Source organism: Mobula hypostoma, chromosome 8, assembly GCF_963921235.1.
Source record: "Mobula hypostoma chromosome 8, sMobHyp1.1, whole genome shotgun sequence".
Taxonomy (NCBI): Eukaryota; Metazoa; Chordata; class Chondrichthyes; order Myliobatiformes; family Myliobatidae; genus Mobula; species Mobula hypostoma.
Window position 1 is genome coordinate 9,091,455 of NC_086104.1, and position 27,415 is coordinate 9,118,869.

The 27,415-nt window shown below is 43.0% G+C and overlaps 1 protein-coding gene across 1 annotated transcript in view; it reads right to left on the reverse strand.

The window, feature by feature from the left end:
- The window catches only part of pex3 (peroxisomal biogenesis factor 3), a 59,909-nt gene that overhangs the window by 16,982 nt on the left and 15,512 nt on the right, over positions 1–27,415 (reverse strand). Inside the window, exons 5-7 of the mRNA XM_063055443.1 lie at positions 26,912–27,036; positions 18,035–18,101; positions 3,018–3,072 (exon numbers count right to left, since the gene is read on the reverse strand). Coding sequence (XP_062911513.1) covers positions 3,018–3,072; positions 18,035–18,101; positions 26,912–27,036 — 247 coding nt within the window. The remainder of the gene's footprint in view (positions 1–3,017; positions 3,073–18,034; positions 18,102–26,911; positions 27,037–27,415) is intronic.

A 27,415-nucleotide genomic window follows, 5' to 3' on the forward strand; every position in this document is an offset into this window, starting at 1 on the left:
ATTCGCCTTTTTCACTGCATGCCCACTTTCAATGACTGGTGTATAATGACAACCAGGTCTCGTTGCACCTCCCCTTTTCCTAATCGGCCACCATTCAGATAATAATCTGTTTTCCTATTTTTGCCACCAAAGTGGATAACTTCACATTTATCCACATTAAATTGCATCTGCCATGAATTTGCCCACTCACCCAACCTATCCAAGTCACCCTGCATCCTCTCAGCATCCTCCTCACAGCTAACACTGCCGCCCAGCTTCGTGTCATCCGCAAACTTGGAGATGCTGCATTTAATTCCCTCATCCAAGTCATTAATATATATTGTAAACAACTGGGGTCCCAGCATTGAGCCTTGCGGTACCCCACTAGTCACTGCCTGCCATTCTGAAAAGGTCCCGTTTATCCCCACTCTTTGCTTCCTGTCTGCTAACCAATTCTCTATCCACATCAATACCTTACCCCCAATACCGTGTGCTTTAAGTTTGCACACTAATCTCCTGTGTGGGACCTTGTCAAAAGCCTTTTGAAAATCCAAATATACCACATCCACTGGTTCTCCCCTATCCACTCTACTAGTTACATCCCCAAAAAATTCTATGAGATTCGTCAGACATGATTTTCCTTTCACAAATCCATGCTGACTTTGTCCGATCATTTCACCGCTTTCCAAATGTGCTGTTATCACATCCTTGATAACTGACTCCAGCAGTTTCCCCACCACCGATGTTAGGCTAACCAGTCTATAATTCCCCGGTTTCTCCTTTCCTCTTTTTTTAAAAAGTGGGGTTACATTAGCCACCCTCCAATCCTCAGGAACTAGTCCAGAATCTAACGAGTTTTGAAAAATTATCACTAATGCATCCACTATTTCTTGGGCTACTTCCTTAAGCACTCTGGGATGCAGACCATCTGGCCCTGGGGATTTATCTGCCTTCAATCCCTTCAATTTACCCAACACCACTTCCCTACTAACATGTATTTCGCTCAGCTCCTCCATCTCACTGGACCCTCTGTCCCCTACTATTTCTGGAAGATTATTTATGTCCTCCTTAGTGAAGACAGAACCAAAGTAATTATTCAATTGGTCTGCCATGTCCTTGCTCCCCATAATCAATTCACCTGTTTCTGTCTGCAGGGGACCTACATTTGTCTTTACCAGTCTTTTCCTTTTTACATATCTATAAAAGCTTTTACAGTCAGTTTTTATGTTCCCTGCCAGTTTTCTCTCATAATCTTTTTTCCCCTTCCTAATTAAGCCCTTTGCCCTCCTCTGCTGAACTCTGAATTTCTCCCAGTCCTCAGGTGAGCCACTTTTTCTGGCTAATTTGTATGTTTCTTCTTTGGAATTGATACTATCCCTAATTTCTCTTGTCAGCCACGGGTGCACTACCTTCCTTGATTTATTCTTTTGCCAAACTGGGATGAACAATTGTTGTAGTTCATCCATGCAATCCTTAAATGCTTGCCATTGCATATCTACTGTCAATCCTTTAAGTGTCATTTGCCAGTCTATCTTAGCTAATTCATGTCTCATACCTTCAAAGTTACCCCTCTTTAAGTTCAGAACCTTTGTTTCTGAATTAACTATGTCACTCTCCATCTTAATGAAGAATTCCACCATATTATGGTCACTCTTACCCAAGAGGCCTCTCACGACAAGATTGCTAATTAATCCTTCCTCATTGCTCAAAACCCAGTCTAGAATAGCCTGCTCTCTAGTTGGTTCCTCGACATGTTGGTTCAAAAAACCATCCCGCATACATTCCAAGAAATCCTCTTCCTCAGCACCTTTACCAATTTGGTTCACCCAATCTACATGTAGATTGAAGTCACCCATTATAACTGCTGTTCCTTTACTGCACACATTTCTAATTTCTTGTTTAATACTATCTCCGACCTCACTACTACTGTTAGGTGGCCTGTACACAACTCCCACCAGCGTTTTCTGCCCCTTAGTGTTACGCAGCTCTACTCATATCGATTCCACGTCTTCCCGGCTTATGTCCTTCCTTTCTATTGTGTTAATCTCATCTTTAACCAGCAACGCCACCCCACCTCCCCTTCCTTCATGTCTATCCCTCCTGAATATTGAATATCCCTGAACGTTGAGCTCCCATCCTTGGTCACCCTGGAGCCATGTCTCTGTGATCCCAACTATATCATAATCATTAATAACAATCTGCACTTTCAATTCATCCACCTTGTTACAAATGCTCCTTGCATTGACACACAAAGCCTTCAGGCGCTCTTTTACAACTCTCTTAGCCCTTATACAATTATGTTGAAAAGTGGCCCTTTTTGATGCTTGCCCTGGATTTGTCGGCCTGCCACTTTTACTTTTCTCCTTACTACTTTTTGCTTCTACCCTTACCGACTCCAGCACCAGACTTTTCCTCGAGGTTTACTTCCCCATGAGCCGCAAGGTGGTGGAGGTTTTGAGTTCAGAGTTTTCCTTCTCTTAGGTGAGCTACCAACCACAACTAATGAGCCCATCTGCTCAAAGCGAGTGCTTTTAAGGCCTCACTAACCCAACTTCACCCCTTCTCCTGTCAGTAGAAACAGTTCCATCGGGCTTTGTACCTAAGCCACACATGAAGGCCAGGAGCTGGATTTGATTGTCAGAGGCTGTTTGTGACGCATGCCATTGGGAGCATTTAATAGGTAATAGTTATGACAACCTTAAGGAACCAAGTGGGCAGAAGCTAGAACAAAAATGATCGGGAGAGGGGGAGGAACATAAGCTGGCAGGTGATGGGGGAAGGTGGGTGAGTGAGAGGTTGGGGGGAAGGAAATGATGTGAGAATCTAGGAGATGATAGTGGATGAAGCAAAGGGCTGAAGATGGAGGAATCTGATAGGAGAGGACGATGCCTTCCCCACTCACTTATCTTGTATTAGTGACCTCTCGTTCTGGATTTCAACCCTGCGGAAAAGACGACGATTGTCCAAACCCCTCATGTTGTTATAAACTATTAATGACACAGTCAGTACATAACATTGGCAAGTACCATGATATTTACCTTCCAATGACGTTCTGTACAGCTTTCTTCACCACCGTTATCAGTTCATTCAAACCTAAAGTGGGAGTCAGGTGGGGGTAGCAATAGAAACAGAACACAGCCGTGGTTACCTTGTGTGGAAGAAGCTGCCCTGAAGAATTCATAGCCACATTTACACCCAACTCATCAGGTCTACTTAAAGCAGGTTCTTGATTAGTCAGGGTGTCAAAGGATATGGGGAGAAGGCAAGAGAATGGGGTTGAGAGGGATAATGAATCAGCCATGACAGAAATGCGGAGTGGACTCGATGGGCCCAACGGCCTAATTCTGCTCCTATGTCTAATGGTATGGGCAGCACAGTGGTTAGCTTTACAGTAGCAGGGATCGGGGTTCAATTCCCACTGCTGCCTATAAGGAGGTTTGTAAGGTTATTCCCGTGTCCACATGGGTTTCCTCCAGGTGCTCCGGTTTCCTCCCACATTCCAAAGACGTACCAGTTGATAGATTAATTGGTCACTGTAAAGTGTCCTGTGATTCGGCTAGGATTAAATCCAGTGATTGCTGGGCGGCACAGCTTAAAGGGCCAGAAGGGCCAATACTGTGCTGTATCTCAATAAGTAAATAAATGAAGGCCTTATGGTCCAATTCCAATACCAAAACACAACATGCCCCTGGGTCTATCAGTACCTGGAGATCTTTTGTTTTGTGGTGATAATGACCCTGGGTCTACGTTATGAAGGGTAACTCTGCTGTTTTTGTGACTGTGCTGTGGGACCCGAGAAAAGATCTGAAGGGATACGAGCAAAAGCTGGCTCTCTCAGCTGCATAAGCTTTGGGGAAGAGCTCCTTCCTCAGTGCCCAAGACAGTCAGGGTGCATGGGTGTGCCCAATGCTGCAGTCACAGACTCTTATACATGCAGGGCTCCCCTCTATCTCAGTGAATCTTAGCCAAGTCAGAATGCAATCTTTGGAAGCTCTCTTGTAAATAAGTCCCTCATCACGGCCCTGGACCTATACCTCTCAGAATTTAATAGTTTTCGCTTTAAAGCTACAGCAATTTCCAGGATATGGATTTAGCTAGAAACCCTGGCATTTTTATCCATCCTTAACTGAACAAGACACTTAACAGTCAACTGGTTTGGTAGGTACATAGACCAGAATGGCAGGAACAATTATATTACGTAGTGAAGTAAATGACTTTATTTAAAATAACAATGCTGTGATAAGCATTGGTTCTTGATTTATTTAACTAAATTTAAACTTAGCTGCCATGTAGGAGTGTAAAATTATAATTACCGTGTGCATTTTCTGACTGAACATCATCCCTCAAACTTAGAGTACAGACCCTACGACATTGCACTGACCTTTTACTGTACTCTAATATTAATCTAACCCTTCCCTCCCAACTAATCTTCCACTTTTTCAACCTGTGCCTACCTTAAGAGTCTCCTAAATGTCCCTAACGTATCTGCCTGTACCACCACCCCTGGCAGCCCGTTCCACACACCCATCACACTCTGTGTAAAGAACTGTCATAAGAATATAAAGCATAGGAGTAGAAATAGGCCATTCAGCCCACTGGCTGTCTGCTCCACCATGGCTGATTTATTATCCCCCTCAATCTCATTCTCCTGCCTTCTTCCCATAAACTTTGATGCACTTACTAATCAAGAACCTGTCAACTTCTGCTTTAAATATACCCAATGACTGGGCCTCCACAGCTGTCTATAACAATAAATTCCACAGATTCACTGCCCTCCGGTGAAAGAAATTCCTCATCATCTCAGAATCCCTTGTATTCTGAGGCTGTGCCCTCTGGTCCTAGGCTCCCCCACTATAGGAAACAACAACTAAATGACCATGTCTAGGCCTTTCATTACCTTTGCAGATTATACAAATATTAGTAGAGTAGTGGATACTGAGAAAGTGTGTTAAAAGAGGTGAACAAGTTGATCAACACAGGAGATTCTGCAGATTTGGAAATCTAAAGTTACACACCAAATGCTGAAGGTTCTCAGCAGGTCAGGCAGCATTGATGGAGAGGAATAAACAGTCGTCGTTTTAAGCTGAGAGCCTTCACCCGGATGATTATAAGAGGCATAGATAAAGAGGACAGTCAGAGACCTTCTCCCCAGGACCGAGATGGCTAACATGAGGGGGGAAATTTTAAGGTGATTGGAAGAATATATGGGGGGGGGCGGGAAATGTCAGAAGTAGCCTTTCTTCACAGCGAGTGGGGGTGGTTCATGGAACACCCTGCCAGGAGTGTTGGTGGAGGCATATACATCAGGGACATTTCAAAGTTCAAAGTAAATTTACTATCACCATAAACAACCCTGAGATTTATTTTCTTACAGGCATACTCAATAAATCCAATAACCATAATAGAATCAATGAAAGACTGCATCAACAGTGTGGACAACTAGTGTGCAAATGACAAAAATTTGTGCAGATACAGAAAGAAAGAAAAAAAAGAAATAATAATAATAAATAAGCAATAAAATTGAGAACATGAGAACATTTAAGAGAATCGTAGGCATATGGATGAAAGAAAAATGGGAGTGCTAAGTGGGAGGGAAGGGTTACATTGATCTTCAAGTAGGTTAAAGGGTTGGCACAACATCGTGAGCCAAAGTGACTGCATTGCATTGTGATACAGCAGGATATACCGTAGATCAGTTGAAAAAAAATGGATAGAGAAATAGCATTTGGAGTTTAATTTGGTGCTGCATATTTAGGAGGCTAAATACAAGAGGAAAGAGTACTGTAAGTAGCAGAACCCTGAGAACCTCTTAGGGAACTTGGGGTGCAAGTCTACAGCCGCAGGTTAGTGTAGACACGGTAGTAAGAAGCCATAAAACAAAATAACTTTGGTCAGTCTGGGAACAGAGTATAAAAGATGGCAAGTGAAGTTCCAGCTGTCGAACACTCTGGCAAAATCACATTTGGAATATTATGTGCGGTTCCGGTTGCTCAAAGGAAGCGGAGGCTTTGGAGAGGGTTGCTCAAAAGGTTTGCCAGGATGTTGCCTGAATTAGAGAGTATGAGATTTAAGGAGAGGTTAGATAAATTTGAATTATTTATTCTGGAGCATCAGAGGCTAAGGAGCAGTATGGAGCTGTAGTGGAGTGTGTATCAAGCTTCAAATTCCTTGGTGTCCACATTTCCGAGGATCTCACCTGGTCCCTGAACTCCTCCATCCTGATCAAAGAGGCGCAACAGTGCCTTTATTTCCTGCGGAGCATCAAGAAAGCTCACCTCTGTCCCAGGATACTGACGAACTTTTACCACTGTACCATTGAGAGCACACTCACCAACTGCATCTCAGTGTGGTATGGCAGTTGTCCCGTATCGGACCGCAAAGCAGTCCAGCAGGTGGTGAAAACTGCCCAGCAGATTATCGGCACCCAATTGCCCACCATTGAGAATATCTACCATAAACGCCGCCTGGGCAGGGTGAAAAGCATTATTCAGTCTGCATCTCACCCTAACCATGGACTTTTCACTCTCCTCTCTTCTGGTAGGTGCTACAGGAGCCTCCGTTCCCGCACCAGCAGGCTCAGGAAGAGCTTCTTCCCTGAGGCTGTGACCCTGCTGAACCTCACATCACAGCTCTAAGCAGTATTGCACCCATATTGTACTGTCTCAGTACTTTTATATTTGTGTGCTGTAGCACTTACTTTTTATTGCAGTTATTTTGTAAATAACACTATTCTTTGCATTTCTGATCAGATGCTAACTGCATTTCATTGGCTTTGTATCTGTACTTGGCACAATGACAATAAAGTTGAATCTAATCTAATCAAATAAAGTTATCAGAGGCAGAGGCATAGATGGTCATGGATTTTTCCACAGCGTAGAAATATCAAATACCATGGCGTTATATTTTTAAAGTGAGAAGGAGAAAGTTTAAGAGATTTTGTGAGGCAATATCTGATACAAGACCCTACAGAGGAGAGTAAAAAACCTTCTCTCCCATTTGTGACATTTACCACGAGTTATATACAAAGAGCCGCAAAGTATTGTTAAGGATCCCTACTCACCACCCCACAATGTCTCTGATTCACTAAAGTCATGAGCATCAGGATGAGAACTGCCAGATGGGTAACAGCTTCTTCCCTCAAGCAATGAGACTAATAAATACCCTCCCACTTCTGAGGTCTTATCACCACGACAGCATACTGTTTACCGTACTGTTGAACGTTTATTGTTTATCTGTGCTGTGCACTACATGCATTTTGAACTATAATTTATTTGTGGCTATATTTTGCTTTATGTGCTGGGTGTAATATATGTTTTAGTAGCTCCACCATAGTCTGGCGTAACATCATTTCATTCAGTTGTACATATGTACAATCAGATGACAATAAACTTGGATATACGTTTCTCCCACCACAGAAGGGGTGGTGAGTGTCTGGAACACTATGCACATATAGACCATGTGCCGGCAGATTCAATTAGTTTCAATCGGCAAAGTGTTCAGCACAGTGTAGGCCAAAAAGCCTGTTACTATGCTGGACTAATTTCAATTCTGTCCTATGACAGCCATCACCCCTTTCTCAATAAGAGAACACTATCGACTTGGAGGTGCTGAGATTGCGGAGAATGTTCCTCATGGTCACTGAAATCTCGGAAAACGGCAAGGTGCTTTCACTGAAACAAAAACTTCACTGGGCAAGACGGGATGGAGCATATGAGGAGCTCCTTACTCCAGCTTCTTTGGTTCCAGTCTGCTTATTCTGCTCCACAGATGCTGCCTGACCAGCTGAGTCCCTCCAGCATTTTGTGTGTGTTGCTCTTACAAAGGAGTCCAATTAACCTAGCTGAACCTACACATCTAGCTGAACACTGAGGCTGTCTACAAGAAGGGTCAGAGCCGTCTCTATTTCCTGAGGAGACTGAGGTCCTTTAACATCTGCCAGACGATGCTGAGGATGTTCTACGAGTCTGTGGTGGCCAGTGCTATCATGTTTGCTGTTGTGTGCTGGGTCAGCAGGCTGAGGGTGGCAGACACCAACAGAATCAACAAACTCATTCATAAGGCCAGTGATGTTCTGGGGATGGAACTGGACTCTCTGATGGTGGTGTCTGAAAAGAGGATGCTGTCTAAGTTGCATGCCATCTTGGACAATGTCTCCCATCCACTACATAATGTACTGGTTGGGCACAGGAGTACATTCAGCCAGAGACACATTCCACCGAGATGCAACACAGAGCATCATAGGAAGTCATCCCTGCCTGTGGCCATCAAACTTTACAACTCCTCCCTTGGAGGGTCAGACACCCTGAGCCAATAGGCTGGTCCTGGACTTATTTCATAATTTACTGGCATAATTTACACATTACTATTTAACTATTTATGGTTTTATCACTATTTATTATTTATGGTGCAACTGTAACGAAAACCAATTTCCCCCGGGATCAATAAAGTATGACTATGACTATTCTCAACAATCAAGGACACATATACAGCAAGATGCTGAAAAGGGCTGGTAACGTCATGAAGGATCCCACCCACCCTGCTCATGGACTGACTGTGTATCCCACTCACATCAGGGAGGAGGCTATGCAGCATACATGCCAGGACCACCAGACTCAAGAAACAATTACTTTCCCCAAGCAGTAAGGCTGATCAACACCTCCACCCATTAAATCCACCACTGCTTTATTATTTCATATCAGTCACCTCATGGACAGCCTAACATCAATTTATGGATGCACAATCTACGCATATAAGCTATCTTATGTATTTATGTTTACTGCATTAATTATTGCGTTACCTTATTGTGTTTTTTTGTGCCGCATCCAATCTAGAGGAACAATTATTTCATTCTCCTTTACAATTGTGTACTGGAAATGACATTGAACAATCTTGGATCTTGAATCAATGTCGCTTTGTCAGTTTTCTCTTTAATATCGAATCTCTTTACAAAGTTCCCATTGAACCACTTCCAGCGCCCTCAAGCAGATGACTGCAACTTAGTTCATCAAAGCAGAAATAAAATCCTCCCTCCTCCTAATGGCACTTGTGCAAGTCACCTGAAGTTTGTATTGCTGACTGTTACCATGGTGATGCAGGGACAATGCTTCACTACTCTAGTTATCACCTTTCTGCACACTCATCCCAAATTGTAAATTAGAGTCCGCAGCATCATATAGGCTCTTCCGACTATTTATTCCATGCTCTCTGTTATTCTGCCTGGTCCTATGGCCCTAGTCCTGAATCATATCCCTCCATACCCCTCCCATCCATGTATCTATCAAAACTTCTTTAAAACGTTGAAATCAAATTCTGAACAACGTACAGCGCCAGATTCTCTCAAATTTACATAACATGGAACACTGTACAGGCCACCTGGCCCACGATGTTGTGCCACCTATTTAACCTACTCTGAGATCAATTTAACCCTTCCCTCTCATGTCACCCTCCATTTTTTTTCTTTCATCCATGTGCCTATCAAAAGTCTCTTAAATGTCCCTAAGGTATCTGTCTCTATTCCCCAGCAGTGGGTTTCACACACGCACCACTCTGAAAAAAAACATATCTCTGAGATACTTCCCTCCAATCACCATAAAATTATACCATCTCCTATTAACCATTTCTTTCCCAAGGAAGAATGTTTCTATTAAGTTACCCCTCACCCTCCTTTGTTCCAAATAGAAAGTACAAAATCTCCTCAGCACCTTCTCTAAAAACTCCACATCCTTCCTATAATGGGGTGACTAGAACTGAACACAATATTCCAAGTATGATCTAACTAGGATTTTATAGAACTGCAACTTTACCTTGTGGCTCTTAATCCCCCAACTAGTGAAGGCCAACACATCATATGCCTTCTTAATGAGCCTGTCAACATACACTGCAACTTTGAGGGATCTATGGACACAAGACCCTAAGGAACAGAATTTGGTCATTTGGCCCATCAAGTCTGCTCCACCATTTCATTATGGCTGATCCAATTTTCCTCTCAGCTCCAATCTGCAGCCTTCTCCCCATATCACTTCATCCCCAGACCCATCAAGAAGCTATCAACTTGCTAAGAGTGGTTTAAAGTAAAATGGGAGGGGAATGGGAACCAGTATGATAGAGCTGAGGATGAGCCAGCAGGTTTACAAGCAAATGATAGATGTAATATGAATGTAAGGAAGGACAAGCCATTAATCAATGGTACAAATGCAGACAGAGCAAAGAGTTAAATTGAAACACAGAGGCAAAAATCAAAAGGGCAAAGAATGCAGGACTGAAGGTGCTGAATTTAATTGCACATAGCAATTGGAATAAGGTGGACAAACTCATGGCACAATTAGAGATTGGTCAGTATGATGCTGTGGGCATCACTGAGTCATGGCTGCAAGAAGGCCATAGTTGGGAGTTTAACATCAAATACTTTATATTGAAGGACAGGCAGGAAGGCATAGGCGGTGGTGTAGCTTTATTGGTAACAGATGGATTTACATCTTTAGAAAGGGGTGACCTAGGGTCAAAGAATGTTGAATCTTTGTGGGTGGAGTTAAGAAACAGCAAGGGTAAAAAAAACCATGATGGGAATCATAAATGGGCTCCAAACAGTAGCCAAGATGTGGGGCTGAGATTGCAAAGGAAGCTGGAAAAGGAATGTAATAAGGGTAATGTCACAATTGCAATGGGGGACTTCAATATGAAAGGGATTGGGAAAATCAGGTTGGTGTAGGATCGCAAGAGTGGGAATTTGTTGAATACCTACAAAATGGCTTTTTAGAGTAGCTTGTGCTTGAGCCTACTCGGGGAAAGGCTATCTTAGATCAGGTGTTGTGTAATAACCCAGATATTTATCAGGAAGCTAAGAGTAAAGGAACCCTCAGGAAGCAGTGATCATAATATCATTGAATTCATACTGCAATTTGAGAGGGAGAAGCACAAGTCACATTAAAAGTGCAGATTGTTATTAATGAATATGATATAGTTGGGATCACAGAGACATGGCTCCAGGGTGACCAAGGATGGGAGCTCAACATTCAGGGATATTCAATATTCAGGAGGGATAGACATGAAAGAAAAGGAGGTGGGGTAGCATTGCTAGTTAGAGAGGAGATTAATGCAATAGAAAGGAAGGACATTAGCCGGGAGGATGTGGAATCGATATGGGTAGAGCTGCATAACACTAAGGGGCAGAAAACGCTGGTGGCAGTTTTGTACAGGCCACCTAACAGTAGTAGTGAGGTTGGGGATGGTATTAAACAGGAAATTAGAAATCAGTGCAATAAAGGAACAGCAGTTATAATGGGTGACTTCAATCTACATGTAGATTGGGTGAACCAAATTGGTAAAGGTGCTGAGGAAGAGGATTTCTTGGAATGTATGCGGGATGGTTTTTTGAACCAACGTGTCGAGGAACCAACTAGAGAGCAGGCTATTCTAGACTGGGTATTGAGCAATGAGGAAGGGTTAATTAGCAATCTTGTCGTGAGAGGCCCCTTGGGTAAGAGTGACCATAATATGGTGGAATTCTTCATTAAGATGGAGAGTGACATAGTTAATTCAGAAACAAAGGTTCTGAACTTAAAGAAGGGTAACTTTGAAGGTATGAGACGTGAATTAGCTAAGATAGACTGGCAAATGACACTTAGAGGGTTGACGGTGGATATGCAATGGCAAGCATTTAAAGGGTGCATGGATGAACTACAACAATTGTTCATCCCAGTTTGGCAAAAGAATAAATCAGGGATAGTGTCAATTCCAAAGAAGAAGCATACAAATTAGCCAGAAAAAGTGGCTCACCTGAGGACTGGGAGAAATTCAGAGTCCAGCAGAGGAGGACAAAGGGCTTAATTAGGAAAGCGAAAAAAGATTATGAGAGAAAACTGGCAGGGAACATAAAAACTGACTGTAAAAGCTTTTATAGATATGTGAAAAGAAAAAGATTGGTTAAGACAAATGTAGGTCCCCTACAAACAGAAACAGGTGAATTGATTATGGGGAGCAAGGACATGGCAGACCAATTGAATAATTACTTTGGTTCTGTCTTCACTAAGGAGGACATAAATAATCTTCCGGAAATAGTAATGGACAGAGGGTCCAGTGAGATGGAGGAACTGAGGGAAATACATGTTAGTAGGGAAGTGGTGTTAGGTAAATTGAAGGGATTAAAGGCAGATAAATCCTCAGGGCCAGATGGTCTGCATCCCAGAGTGCTTAAGGAAGTAGCCCAAGAAATAGTGGATGCATTAGTGATAATTTTTCAAAACTCTTTAGATTCTGGACTAGTTCCTGAGGATTGGAGGGTGGCTAATGTAACCCCACTTTTTAAAAAAGGAGGGAGAGAGAAACTGGGGAATAATAGACCAGTTAGGCTAACATCGGTAATGGGGAAAATGCTAGAGTCAGTTAACAAAGATGTGATAACAGCACATTTGGAAAGTGGTGAAATCATCAGTAGTTGTTCTCAAATGGCAGGGGGAGGTAACTGTGGCCTACAAGGGAAGTTAAGAACTGCACAAAAAGCCAAGAAAGGGGCATAAAAGGTAGCAAAAGTGAGTGGGAAGTTAGATGATTGGATCTTAAAAGCTTCACAACAAAAGGCAACTAAAAAAGTTACAAGAAGGGAAAAGATGAAATATGAGGGCAAACTAGCCATTAATATAAAACAGGAAACTAAAAGTTTTTTTTCTGTTATATAAAGAGCAAAAAGGGAGGTGACAGTTGATATTGGACCACTGGAAAATGATGTTGGTGAGGTAGTATTGGCGACAAAGAAATGGCAGATGAACTTATTGAGTACTTTGCATCAGTCTTCACTGTGGAAGACACTAGCAGTGTGCCAGAGGTCTGTTAGTGCCATTGCCTTAACAAAGGAAAAGATGCTAGCCAAATTCAAAGATCTTAAGGTGGATAAGTCACCTGGACCAGATGGTCTACAGCCCCGAGTCCTGAGAGAGGTTGCTGAAGAGATAACGGATGCATTGGTCATGATCTTTCAAGAATCACTTGATTCTGGCAAAAAAGTGGTAAGCGGAATACAGTGTTTGGAAATGTATGATAATGCATTTTGGTAAAGGGAACAAAAGTGTAGACTATTGTCTAAATGGAGAGAAGGTTCAAACATCAGAGGTGCAAAGTGACATGGAAGTCTTTATCCAAGGCTCCCAGAAGGTTAATTTACAGGTTGAGTCTGTGCAATGCAATGTTGGCATTTATTTCAAGAGGAATAGAATATAAAAGCAAGAAGATAATGCTGAGCCTTTAAAGACACTAGTCAGGCCATATGAAGTATTATCAACAGTTTTGGGCCCCATATCTCAGAAAGGATGTGTTGTCATTGGAGAGAGTCCAGAGGAGGTTCACGATGATGATTCCAGGAATGAAGGGGTTAACATATAGCTTTTGGCATCTATGGGCCTGTAATCACTGGCCTTTAGAAGGGGGGGGGGAAGAAATTTCATTGAAACCTACTGAATGCTGAAAGGACTAGATAGAGTGTATGTGGAGAAATTGATTCCTTTGGTGGGGGTATCTAGAACTAGAGGGCACAGCCTCAAAATTGAGGAGCGACCTTTTATCACAGAGGTAAGTAGGAATTTTTTAGCCAGAGAGTAGTGAATCTGTGGAATGCTCTGCCACAGACCACAGTGGAGGTCAAGTCCGTAGGTATATTTAAGGTTGAATTTGATCGATTTCTGATCGGTCAGGGCATCAACGAATATGGCAAGAAGACAAGTGAATGGGGTTGAGTGGGATTCGGGATCAGCCCTGATGGAATAGCAGAACTGAATGGCCTAATTCTGCACCTGTGTCTTATGGTCTAACCTCTGCCTTAAATATACTTAAAGACTTGGCCTCCACAGCAGCTTCTTGCAAAGAATTCCACAGATTCATCACTTTCTGGCTAAAGAAATTCCTCCTCATCTCCATTCTAAAAGGATGCCCCTCTATTCTAAGGCTGTGTCCTCTGGTCTTAGACTGTCCCATCAGAGGAAACATCCTTTCCACATCTACCCTATCCAGCCCTTTCACCATTCGATAGATTTCAATGAAACCACTCCTCATTCTTTTAATTCCAGTGAATACAGGCCCACAGCCATCAAATGCTCTTCATATAACAAGCTATTCAATCCTGGAATCATTTTTGTGAACCTCCTTTAAACCCTCTCCAGATTAAGCACATCCTTTCTAAGATAAGGGGCTAAAATCTGCTCACAATACTCAAAGTGATACTTCATTATTGCTTGATAAAACCTCAACATTTCTTTGTTTTTATATTCTAGTCCTCTTGAAATGAATGCTAACATTGCCTTTGCCTTCCTCACCACAGACTTAACTTGCAAATTAACCTATAGGGAATCCTGCACAAGGACTCTCAAGTCCCTTTGCACCACTATTTTTTGTATTTTCTCTCCACTTCTTAAATAGTCTACCTTTTCATTTCTTCTACCAATATGCATGATCATACACTTCTCAACAATGCATTCCATCTGACATTTCTTTGCCCATTCTCCTCATCTGTCTGTCCTTCTGTAGTCTCTCCACTTCCTGAAAACTATCTGCACCTCCACCCATCTTCATATAGTTTGCAAATTAATTCCATCATCCAAATCATTTGCATATAACGTAAAAAGAATCAATCGCAACACAAAACCCTGTGGTACACCACTAGTCACCGGCAGCCAACCAGAAACCACTCCCTTTATTCCCATTCTTTGTCTCCTGCCAATCAGCCACTGCTTTATTCATGCTACAATCTTTCCTGTAATACCATGGGCTCGTAGCTTGTTAAGCGGGCTCATGTGTGACACCTTGTCAAAGGCCTTCTGAAAATCCAAGCACACATCAACTGATACTCTTTTGTCTATCCTCCTTGTTACTTCTTCAAAGAATTCCAACAGATATGTCCAGAAAGATTTCTCCTTGACTACATCCTACTTTATCATGTGCCTCCAAGTTCCCCGAGACCTCATCATTAATAATCACCTCTAACATCTGAGGTCAGACTTACTGACCTATCATTTCCTTTCAACTGCCTCTCTCCCTTCTTGAAGAGTGGAATGACTTTTGCAATTTTCCAGTCTTCTGGACCCATTCCAGAGTCTAGTGATTTTTGAAGGATCATTACTACTGCCTCCATGATCTCTTCAGCCACCTCTTTCAGAACCCCGGGCTGTACAGCATCTGGTCCAGGTGACTTATCTACCTTTGGACCTTTCAGTTTCCCAAGGACCTTCTCTCTAGTAACGGTAATCACACACTTCATGACCCCTGACACCTGGAGCTTCCAGCATACTGCTAGTGTCTTTCACAGTGAAGACTGATGCAAAATACTTATTTAGTTCATCCACTTTTACATTGTCCCCCATTACTACCCCTCCAGCATCGTTTTCCAGCGGTCTGATAGCCTCTTTTACACTTTATGTTTACTTTCTTAATGACTTTTTTTAGATGCCTTCTGTTGGATTTTTAAAAGCTTCCGAATCCTCATAATTCAGAATCAGGTTTATTATCACTGCATGTGACGTGAAATTTGTTAATTTAGCAGCAGCAGTTCAATGCAATACATAATAGAAGAAAAAACAAAATAGTAATAAATCAATTACAGTATACAAATATTGAATAGATTAAAAATTGTGCAAAAAGCAGAAATACTACATATTAAGAAACTGCTCCTGAATCACCAAGTGCATGCCTTCAGGCAATGGCAACAGCAAGAAAAGGGCATGTCCTGGGCCGGCTGGTGGCGCAATGGCATCGGCGCCAGACCCGGGAGCGGAGGTTCCCGGGTTCGAAACCAGTCGGGTCCCCTCCCAAGTACGCTTTCCATCCGTGCCGGGTTGAGTGTCAAGATCGCAATTCGCCCTCGTAAAATAAAAGGAAAAATTCTGCGAAAATGTCTGTGAGAGGAGTGGCGCACCACACAGTCTCTCTCTCACTCCACGCCTTGTAAAAGCCATGAAAAGGACATCACGGACGCACGCACACACAGACGCACACGCACGCAAAAAAAAGGGCATGCCCTGGGTGCTGGAGGTTCTTAATAATGGATGATGCTTTCTGAGACACTGCTCCTTGAAGATATCCTGGGTACTTTGTAGCCTAGTACCCAAGATGGAGCTGACTAAATTTACAAACCTCTGCAGCTTCTTTCGGTCCTGTGCAGTAGCTTCCCCGTACCAGACAGTGATGCAGCCTGTCACATTGCTCTCCACGATATATCTATAGAAGTTTTTGAGTGTATTTCTTGACATACCAAATCTCTTCAGACCCCTAATGAAGTATAGCCAGTCTTGCCTTCTTTATAACTGCATCAATATGTTGGGACCAGCTTAGATCCTCAGAGACCTTGACACCCAGAAACTTGAAACTGCTCACTCTCTCCACTTCTGATCCCTCTAAGAGGATTGGCATGTGTTCCTTCCTCTTACCCTTCCGGAAGTCCACAATCAGCTCTTTTGTCTTACTGATGTTGGGTGCCATATTGTTGCTGTGACACCACTCCACTAGTTGACATATCTCACTCCTGTACACCTTCTCGTCACCACCAAGATTCTACCGACAATGGTTGTATCGTAAGCCAATTTATAGATGGTGTTTGAGCTATGGCTATCCTCACATAGGTGTGTGTGTTGTCCAGGTAGTCTAAAGCCATGTGAAGAGCCATTTAGATTGCATCAGCCATTGACCTATTGTGGTGATAAGCATATTGTAATGGGTCCAGCTCCTTGCTGAGGAAGGAGTTCAGTCTGGTCATGACCAACCTCTCAAAGCATTTCATCAGTCTAGATGTGAGTGCTACTGGGTGATAGTCATTAAGGCAGCTCACATTATTCTTCTTAGGCACTGGTATAATGGTTGCCTTTTTGAAGCAAGTGGGAACTTCCGCCCATAGCAATGAGAAGTTGAAAATGTCCTTGAATACTCCCACCAGTTGGTTGGCACAGGTTTTCAGAGCCTTACCAGGTAATCCATCAGGACCATCCGCCTTGCGAGGGTTCACTCTCTTTAAAGACGGCCTAACATCAGCTTCTGAGACAGAGATCACAGGGTCATCAGGTGCAACAGGGATCTTCACAGCTGTAGTTGTATTCTCCCTTTCAAAACGGGCATAGAAGTTGTTGAGTTCATCTGGTAGTGAAGCATCACTGCCAATTATGCTATTGGGTTTCACTTTGTAAGTAATGTCTTGCAAACCCTACCAGAGTTGTCATGCATCCAATGTTGTCTCCGAGCTCGTTCGAAATTGTTTCTTCGCACTTGAAATAGCCATCTGCAAATCATACCTGGTTTTCTAGTACAGCGCTGGGTCGTCAGACTTGAATGCCACAGATTTCGCCTTCAGCAGACGATTCACCTCCTGGTTCATCCACGGCTTTTGGTTTGGGAATGTGTAGGCATACATTCATCCACACAGATTTTAATGAAGTCGGTAACAGTTGCAGCATACTCATACAGGTTTGAAGATGAATCCCTGAATACAGGGATTCATCTAATTCACACTAATTTTTGCTCTATTATATGTCCCCTCTTTGGCTTTTATGTCGGCTTTGACTTCTGTTGTTAGCCACTGTTTTCTCATTTTTCCTTTAGAAAACTTCTTCCTCTTTGGCATAAATATATCCTGTGCCTTCCAAACTGCTTCCAGAAAATCCAGCCACTGCTGCCCTGCCGTCATCCCAGCCAATATTCTTTTCCAATTAATTATGGCCACTTTGTCTCTCATGCATCTGTAATTCCATTTACTCCACTGTAACACTGATACATCTGACTTTAGCTTCTCTTTCTCAAATTTTAGGGTTCATTCGATCATATTATGATCACTTACCCCTACGGGTTCTTATACCTTAAGCTCTCTGATCAATTCTGACACAGACCCCAAGATTCCCCTGTTCCTCCACACTGCCAAGGATCCTGCTATTAATTCTGTACTTTGCCTTCAAATTCGACCTTCCAAAGTGAAACACTTCACACTTTTCTGGGGATGAACTTCATCTGCCACTTCTGACGCGTACTTTGATTTTTAGATTTACTTTGAACTTTGATTTTGAAGCTGGTACCTGACAAGAGTAATGCTTACCGTCACCGAGAAGGTGCTGTATACTGGACAGGTACTGCTGCTGAACCTCAGGAGGGGCTAACGGCGTCTGCAACACAGAAGTGAAACAGTAACAGTAGTGGAGGGTTTAAATAAACAGCAACAAACCGGGTTGGCTGCTATATTAACATCAATACAAACAGTCATGAAATCTCTCATGGTATCCTTCTTGCTTATGTACAATGCAAAGTACTGGACATTCAGCATGACATCGAAGACTCTGACCCACTTCTACAGATGTGCTGGGGAAAGCATTCTGACTGGGTGCTTCACAGTCTGGTGTGGGAACTGCAGTGCACAGGCTTCAGAGAATGGGGGCTCATCTTGGGAACAGCTCTCCATCCATCAAGGACATCTACAAGAGGCAATATCTCAGGAATGATGAGGCATTGGTCAAACCGCACTTAAGAGTATTATACGCCTCATCTAAGAAAGGATACGCTGGCATTCCAGAAGGCCCAGAGGTGGTTCACAGGTATGAAAGGGTTAACATATGAGGAGCATTTGATAGCTCAGGGACTGTACTCGCTGAGTTTAGAAGAATGAGGGGCGGAACGTCTTTGAAACCTATCAAATATTGTAAGGCCTAGATAGGGTGGCCAAGTGGTAAAAGCATTCGCCTAGTGATTTGAAGGTTGCTAGTTCGAGCCCTGGCTGAGGCAGCGTGTGTATCCTTGAGCAAGTCACTTAACCGTACATTGCTCTGCAACGACACCGGTGCCAAGCTGTATGGGTCCTAATGCCCTTCCCTTGGACAACATCGGTGTTGTGGAGAGGGGAGACTTGCAGCATGGGCAACTACTGGTCTTCCATACAACCTTGCCCAGGCCTGTGCCCTGGAAACGTTCCAAGATGCAAATCCATGGTCTTATGAGACTAATCGATGCCTATACAGAAAAAAATAGGGTGGATGTGTAGAGGATGTTTCCATAGTGGGGGACTCTAGGACCAGGAGGCACAGCCTCAGAATACGAGGATATCCCATTAGAACAGAGATGAGGAAGAATTTCTTTAGACAGAGGGTGGTGAATCTGTGGAATTTATTGCCACAGATGGCTGCAGAGGCCAAGTCATTGGAAATAGTGAAAGCGGAGTTTGATAGGTTCTTGATTAGGCTTAAAAGGGGAAAAGCGTCATGATGAAATGGCAGAGCAGACTGAATGGGCCAAATGTCCAATTCTGCTCCTACATTTTATGACGAAAAACTATTCTGGGGACTGCCTGTGTTGACTGTGCCTGAGGAGCTAACATTTCCTAGCCTCCAAAATCGGAAGGTTGTGGGTTCTAGATACACTCCAGACACTTGACAGCAAGGAGAAAAGCTGGCGTCCCGGTAGGTTTCTGAGGGACAGCCAAGGGAAGAGCAAGATTACCATCCATCAGAAGAAGTGTTAAACTGAGGGACCCTTCCATTCTCTCAAGTGGATGCCACAGAGGTATTTCAAAACTCAGCACAGGGCCCGGGTCAGTACTCGCACTAAATCATTTACAATATTAAAAAAAAATCTGACCATTATCACCTTGGAGAGCTTGCTGAGAGTGGAAACAGGCCCTGTGGCTCATCAAGTCCATGTTGATCATAAACCAAACATCTGCAGTAATCCTACATACTCCCATTTCATTCCCCTATGTCCCTATCAAATCCCCCGACGTCAGGAATCTCTCACCTATACATTAGTGGCAATCAGAATCAGGTAGTTTGTCATCGATGTACGATGCAACATGTATTATTTCACAGCAGTACAGTGCAAAGGCAAAAAAGATCTATATATGTCAAAAATAAATAAATTATACAAAGGAAGAGCAAAGCAGTGAGGTAGTGTTCATTGGTTCACAGACCATTCAGAAATCTGATGGCAGAGGGGAAGAAGCTGTTCCTAATTCGTTGAGTTTGCATCCTCGGGCTCCTGTACCTCCTCCCTGATGGTAGTAATAAGAGGCCACGTCCTGGATGGTGAAAGACCTGAAAGATGGACATGGCCTTCTTGAGACACTGCTTTCTGAAGATGTCCTTGATGGCTGTGAAGGTCGCGCCCGTGGTGGAGCTGCAGGAAAACGGAGCACCAGGAGGGAACGCACACAGTCACAGAGCGAACTGTACACAAATAGCACCCGAGTTCAGGATTGAGCCTGGGTCTCTGGTACTGTAAGGTCGTCATCTACCCGAAAGAGCTCTGGGATAATGTTGTAGTATCACACACGGAGTTTTTTCAAATCAAATCAAGTTTAACTATCATTTAACCATACATGGATATAGCCAAACTAGACAGCATTCCTCTGGGGCCAAGGTGAAAACATACAAAGCCCATTCAAAATAGCGAGAAAAAAAAAGTCAGGTTAGAAAACACATACATAGCCCTGAACCACATGTCTCACAAATTGATGGTACAGTCCCCAGCAATCCAGCCAGTTATTCCACTGATCGAACACTGGAGGGCAGCACTGACGGGAGAGGCCTGCTCCCAACTGAGCACGGACGCCACGCTACCCCACCTCCGGTGTCTCCTCACCCAGACTGCAGCAGCAAGCAAGCCCACATCTTGAGACAAGCAAGGCTACGTGGCTCCCAAGCGGCCTGTCTCTCCACCAAACAAGGGAAACAGGCCTGTGGCATCTTACATTATCAATGTCCAACAGGGTCTTGCCATCGGAAGACCATCACCCATGGTTAAGCTGCACGCTGCTTGTGCACACTAACTCATTTGCTTTTGACTAGCAGGGAGCACCACATCCTGCAGCCTGGTCGGCTCATCGTTCTCCAACCTGCCGCTGGCTACACCAGTCAATGAGCAGCTCACTGATGCATTACCTGCTGTACTTGAAGTTCTTGGAGTCCAGTATAGTCTTACAATCATCAAAAACTCATTCAACAAAGAAAAGAACAACATCGGTTGGCCCCCCCCAAGAGGTTGCTGCATCCGAACGTGTCGTCATCTCACTGGAAGTTCAATGTAAGTCTGACTTCTCTCTCTCTTATTCTTGGGATATTACAAGATATCCTAGCATGCCTTGCTCGACAAGTAAGATCTCAACTGTTTGATTTCTGTATGCTGCAGTCTGGATCCCTATTCAAATGCTGGATTATTGGTGTTTGTTCACTACAGTCACATGTATTGAGATACAGTGAAAAGCTTGTCTTGCACACTGTTCATACAGATCAATCATTACACAGTGCACTGAGGTAAGACAAGGCAAAACACCAACAATGCAGAATAAAGTGTAAGAGCTACAGAGAAAGTGTAGTGCAGGTAAACAATGAAGCCCAAGATCATAACCAGGTAGATTGCGAGGCAATGAATCCACCTGTCGTTCAAGAGGTACATTCAAGAATCTGATAACAGTGGGAAAAGCCATCCTTGAGCCTGGTGGCACATGCTTTCTACACGATGGCAGAAGGGAGAAAGAATGTCCAGAGTGGATGGGGTCTTTGATCATGTCAGCTGCTTTACTGAAGCAAAAGTATAGACAGAATCTTTAAAGGAGAGGCTGGTGCAATGTGCTTATCCACAAGTCTCTGCAATTTCTTGCTGTCACTTGCAGAGCAGTTGCCATACCAAGCTGATATACATTCAGACAGAACTTCACTTAGCAGGGTTACTGACAGACAGTTGCAACTGAGAGGGCAACATGGGTAACAAGTTTTTTTTTTCTAAATTCATCTTTGTAAGGCAGACTCCGCAGCATCAAGAACACCTTCAAAAAGTGATACCTCAGGAAGGCGGCATCCATCGTTAAAGAGCGCCATCACCTAGAACGTGCCCTCTTCTCATCGCAACCATCAAAGAGGTGATACAGGGAACAAAGACACACTTAGCATTTCAGGGTCAGCTTCTTCCCTTCTGCCACCAGATTTCTGAATGGACAATCAACCCAGGAACTTGCTCTCATTTTGCACCATTTAATTTTTATATGCATTTCTTACTTTAATTCATAGGTGTTTTAAAATTATATTGCATTGCAATGTATTGCCGCCACAAAACAACAAATTTCATGACATATGTCAGTGATATTACACAATTCTAATTTAGTACAGGCCATGTGGCAATGATCCCCTGGCTTCCAGTGCCACCTTCTGGCAACATTAATGTACTGCAGAGGTTATTTGTCATCCTCTGTATACTGTACAATGAAGTTACCAGAGGTTTTCAGGGTAACAGGTCTTTCAAATCCCCAGTCTTGACACCGCAAACAGAAATTCATCACAGAGTCACCTCTTTCTTCACAGGTTTTCAGTGCATTATACATCAACAAGTTAAACTCGTGTGAAACACTGTATCTCAAGTATAATCAATCAGTACCCAAGGGCCCTAATCATCTGGGACAAGCCTATTTCTCATTGCTACCATCAGGAGGTAAAGGAGCCGAAAGACCTAGACTCAATGATTTAGGAGCAGCTTCTTTCCTTCTGCTACCAAATTCCTGAACCTTGTGTGAGACCGGCCGAAGAGTCTTTTCCATAGATGCTGCCTGGCCTCTTCCAGCATTTTGTGTGTGCTGCTACCTTGTGATTCCTAATTTTTGCACCTTTTACTTCTGTAATTTATCATAGGAATTTTTGTGTCTTGCATTGTACTGTTGCCCCAAAAGACCACAAATATCACGACATACATGTCAGTGATAACACATCTGATTCTGAATCTACCACTGAGACACAAAAGACAGCAGATAGAAACATAGAAAATAGGTGCAGGAGTAGGCCATTCGGCCCTTCGAGCCTGCACTGCCATTTATTATGATCATGGCTGATCATCCAACTCAGAACCCCGCACCAGCCTTCCCTCCATACCCCCTGACCCCTGTAGCCACAAGGGCCATATCTAACTCCCTCTTAAACATAGCCAATGAACTGGCCTCAACAGTTTGCTGTGGCAGAGAATTCCAGAGATTCACCACTCTCTGTGTGAAGAAGTTTTTCCTAATCTCGGTCCTAAAAGGCTTCCCCTCTATCCTCAAACTGTGACCCCTCGTTCTGGACTTCCCCAACATCGGGAACAATCTTCCTGCATCTAGCCTGTCCAATCCCTTTAGGATCTTATACGTTTCAATCAGATCCCCCCTCAATCTTCTAAATTCCAACGAGTACAAGCCCAGTTCATCCAGTCTTTCTTCATATGAAAGTCCTGCCATCCCAGGAATCAATCTGGTGAACCTTCTTTGTACTCCTTCTATGGCAGGAAATGGGAATGAAAGAAATGGGAGAGAAACCCAGCGCGTCAGGCAGCATCTACAGAGGGAAAGGTCCGAAGCACTGACTGATCACTTTCCTCCACAGATGCTGCCTTACTTGCTGAGTTCCTTCAGCATCATAGTTTTGACTCTGATATCTATCATCACTAAGAAAACAAAATACTGGAAATGCACTTCAGGCCCACCAACATCGTTGCAATGAACTCAGACCTTCTAATTAGCATTCTACAAATGATCTTGATCTATGATGTTTAAAGGAATCTCTCCTGCTTGTTTTTCAACGCCTGATCTTTTTCCTCTGGGAATCACTGTAGTTATGCTGACGTTTTGAGTTATAGAGCACCACAGCACAGAAACAGGCCCTTCAGCCCATCGACTCCATGCTAAACTATTATTTGCTGAACTAAGCAGAATAATAGTTTGGCATGGAGTGTTATTATTCTGCCTAGTTCATCAAATAATAGTTTGGCACAGACCTTTAAACCCTCTGTATGGGGACCTCTGTACTTATGGTAGTAATGATGACCTCTTGAAATTTCCATTTTTTTAATCACCCGATAACCACCAGGTGCAAAGCTCCAGGCTCCTTCAAATCCCTCCCTAAAGCTCTCCTCTACCCTCTGACTTCACAATCCTCTAACAAAGCCTCTGGCCATCCACCGCTAATTCTTCCTACAGTATACAGGTTCCAAATGGAAGACTGTAATCATTTATTTTTATGCTAATTGCTTATTAAAATGATTCTAGGAATGAAAGGGTTATGCATGAGGAGCGTTTGATGGCTCTGGGCTTGTACTCAGTGGAGTACAGCAAAATAATTGGAGGGGGAATCTCATTCAAATCTATCGAATATTGCAAGGCTCAGACGAAGTGGACGTGGAGAGGATGCTTCCTATTGTGGAAGAGTCTAGGGCCAGAGGCACAGCCTCAGAATAGAGGTATGTTCATTTAGAACAGAGAGGAGGAGGAATTTCTTTAGCCAGGGGGTGGTGAATCTGTGGAATTCATTGTCACGGACAACTGTGGAGGCCAAGTCACTGGGTGTACTTAAAGCAGAAGTTGATCGGTTCTTGATTAGTAAGGACATCAAAACTTATGGGGAGAAGGCAGGAAAATGGGGATGAGAGGGAAAATAAGATTAGATTAGATTCAACTTTATTGTCATTGTGCCAAGTACAGGTACAAAGCCAATGAAATGCAGTTAGCATCTAACCAGAAATACAAAGAATAGTGTTAATTACAAAATAACTGCGAATAAAAAGTAAGTGCTAGAGCACACAAATATAAAAGTACTGAGACAGTACAATATGGGTGCAATACTACTTAGCGCTGTGATGTGAGGTTCAGCAGGGTCACAGTCTCAGGGAAGAAGCTCTTCCTGTGCCTGCTGGTGCGGGAGCGGAGGCTCCTGTAGCGCCTACCGGATGGGAGGAGAGTAAAAATTCCATGGTTAGGGTGAGATGCATCCTTGATAATACTTTTCGCCCTGCCCAGCGCAAATTGAGATGTTCTCAATGGTGGGCAATTGGGTGCTGATAATCCGCTGGGCAATTTTTACCATACGCTGGAGTGCTTTGCAGTCTGATACGGGACAATTAATCAGCCATGATAGAAAAGCAAATGCCCAGTTCTGCTCTGATGCCTTATGGTCTAAGGTGGATGTTGAGTGGTCTCAAGCAGGTCTTGACAACATAAGAAAGTGAATAAGGAGTGCCGATGGGTTCTTGTTTATTAAGGGTGTTAAGTGGGAGAAGGCAGGATAATGGGGCTGAGAGGAATAATAATTCAGCCGTAACTCAATTCTTCCCCTTTTCCATCCGATTTCTGAATGAACATTGAGCCCATGAACACGACCTCACTTTTTTTTTTGCACTACTTAATTTAACTATTTAATACACAGTTGCAAGAAAGTTTGTGAACCCTTTGCAATCACCTGGTTTTCTGCGTTAATTACTCATAACATGTGGTCTGATCTTCATCACTAATAGACAAACACAATCTGCCTAAACTAACACACACACACAATTGTATTTCTTCTCATCAATACTGAGTACACCATTTAGTCAATCACACTCTAGGTTCAAAAAAGTACTTGAACCTCTGGGGTAATGCCTTCTACAAAGGCTATGTGGAGTCAAAGTGTTTCAATCAATGAGATGAGATTGGAAGTGTGGGTTGTAGAGGTGCCCCGCCTTATAAAAAAGGTACACAGAATCAGGTTTCTGACAGAGCCTGCTCTTCTCAAGTATGATCTCTTTATGTGCCCCATGACTTTCAGAGGACCTTAGAAGAATTGTAGCGATGCACCAAGTTGGAAAAGGCTATAAAATCATTTCTAAAGACCTGGGTGTTCATCAGTCCACAGTAAGAGAAATTGTCTCCAAATGGAAAAAATTCAGTACTGTTGCTACTCTCCCTAGGAATGGGCATCCTGCAAAAATCACACCACAACGTGCAAACTGAAGCAGGTGAAAAAGAACCCAGAGGTAACAGCGAAAGACCTGCAGAAGTCTCTAGAACTTGTTAAAGTCTCTGTTCATATGTCCATTATAAGAAAAACACTAAAAAACAATGGTGTTCGTGGAAGGACACCACGGAGGAAACAACTGCTCTTCAACATGGCTGCACGTCTCGAGTTTTCAAAAGAACACCTGGATGTTCCACAATGCTTCTGGGATGATGATTTGTGGACAGATGAGACAAAAGTTGAACTTCTTGGCAGAAATGCACACTGCTATGTTTAGAGGGAAAGGACACCGTACACTAACACCAAAACGTCATCCCAACTGTGAAGCATGGTTTGGGGCTGCTTTGCTGCACCTGGGGCTGGACAGCTTGCAATTGTTGAGGGAATGAATTCAAATTTGTATCAAGATATTTTACAGGAGAATATCAATGTAGTGGTCTGTCACTTGAAACTTAACAGAAGTTGGATGATGTAACAAGACAATGATCCAAAACACAAGACTAAATCAACAACAGAATGGTTTAAAAAGAAGAAAATTTGTGTTTTAGAATGGCCAAATCAGAGTCCAGACCTTAACCTAATTACCTAATTGAGATGCTGTGGCATGACCTTAAGAGGGCTGTTCATGCAAGATATCCCAGGGATATTGATGAACTGAAATAGTCTTGTATGGAGGAATGGTCCAAAACTCTTCCTCACCATTGTGCAAGTCTGATCAGCAGCTACAGGAAATGTTTGCTGTTAAGAGATTCCACCAGTTATTAAATACAAGGGTTCACATACTTTTTCCAGCCTGGACTGTGAACGATTAAACAATGTGTTCAATAAAGATATGAAAAGTACAATTGTTTGTGTGTTATTAGTTTAGGCAGATTGTATGTGACTGTTATTGTGACTTAGATGAAGATCAGACCACATTTTATGAGTAATTAATGCAGAAAGCCAGGTAATTGCAATTTTTCTTGTAACTGTATGTAATATACACAAACATACACATATTAAACTTGGTTCTGATTCAGAATGCCGGAACAGACTTGTCCTAATTCTACTCCTATGTCTTATGGTCTTAAATACAAGTTGCAGACAGTCTTTTGGAATGCGCTGTGTAATTTCAGCAATTTCTGGAGATTTTTTTTTGTCACCATTTTCCAACTGTTCGCTTTTTCTAAAATAAATGTTTCAGAAGGTTCTCAGAACCAGCTTACCATGCCATTCTTACCAACCGTTGCGTTGTCCAGGTAGATGTATCCTCCAATTATATTTAGCTGGACCCTTAAGAGGACAACCAGCATGCAAGTACTATACACGGCTACAATGGTCCGGCTGAAACCTTGGGGAAAAGAGGGAAGAGGAGGTGGTGGGTGAATGAACGAAGAAAGGGAAAGAAAGATAAAGATCAGCTTTATTTGTCACATGTACATCAAACCATACAGTGAAGTGCATTGATTGTGTCCGCAAATGTCGCCATACTTCTGGCACTAACAAAATGTGCCCACAACTTACTAACCCGTACGTCATTGGAACATGGGAAGGAATTGGAGAACCCGGAGGAAACCAAGGACAACATACAACTCTGATCTTGATCGCTGGCCCTGTGAAACATTACACTACCATTTGGTACTGCAAGATTTGAATATCTGAGCTCAAAATGGGGAACAACACGACCATGAGCTGTCAGAATTGGAGCTCAAGAACAACTACTATACCAC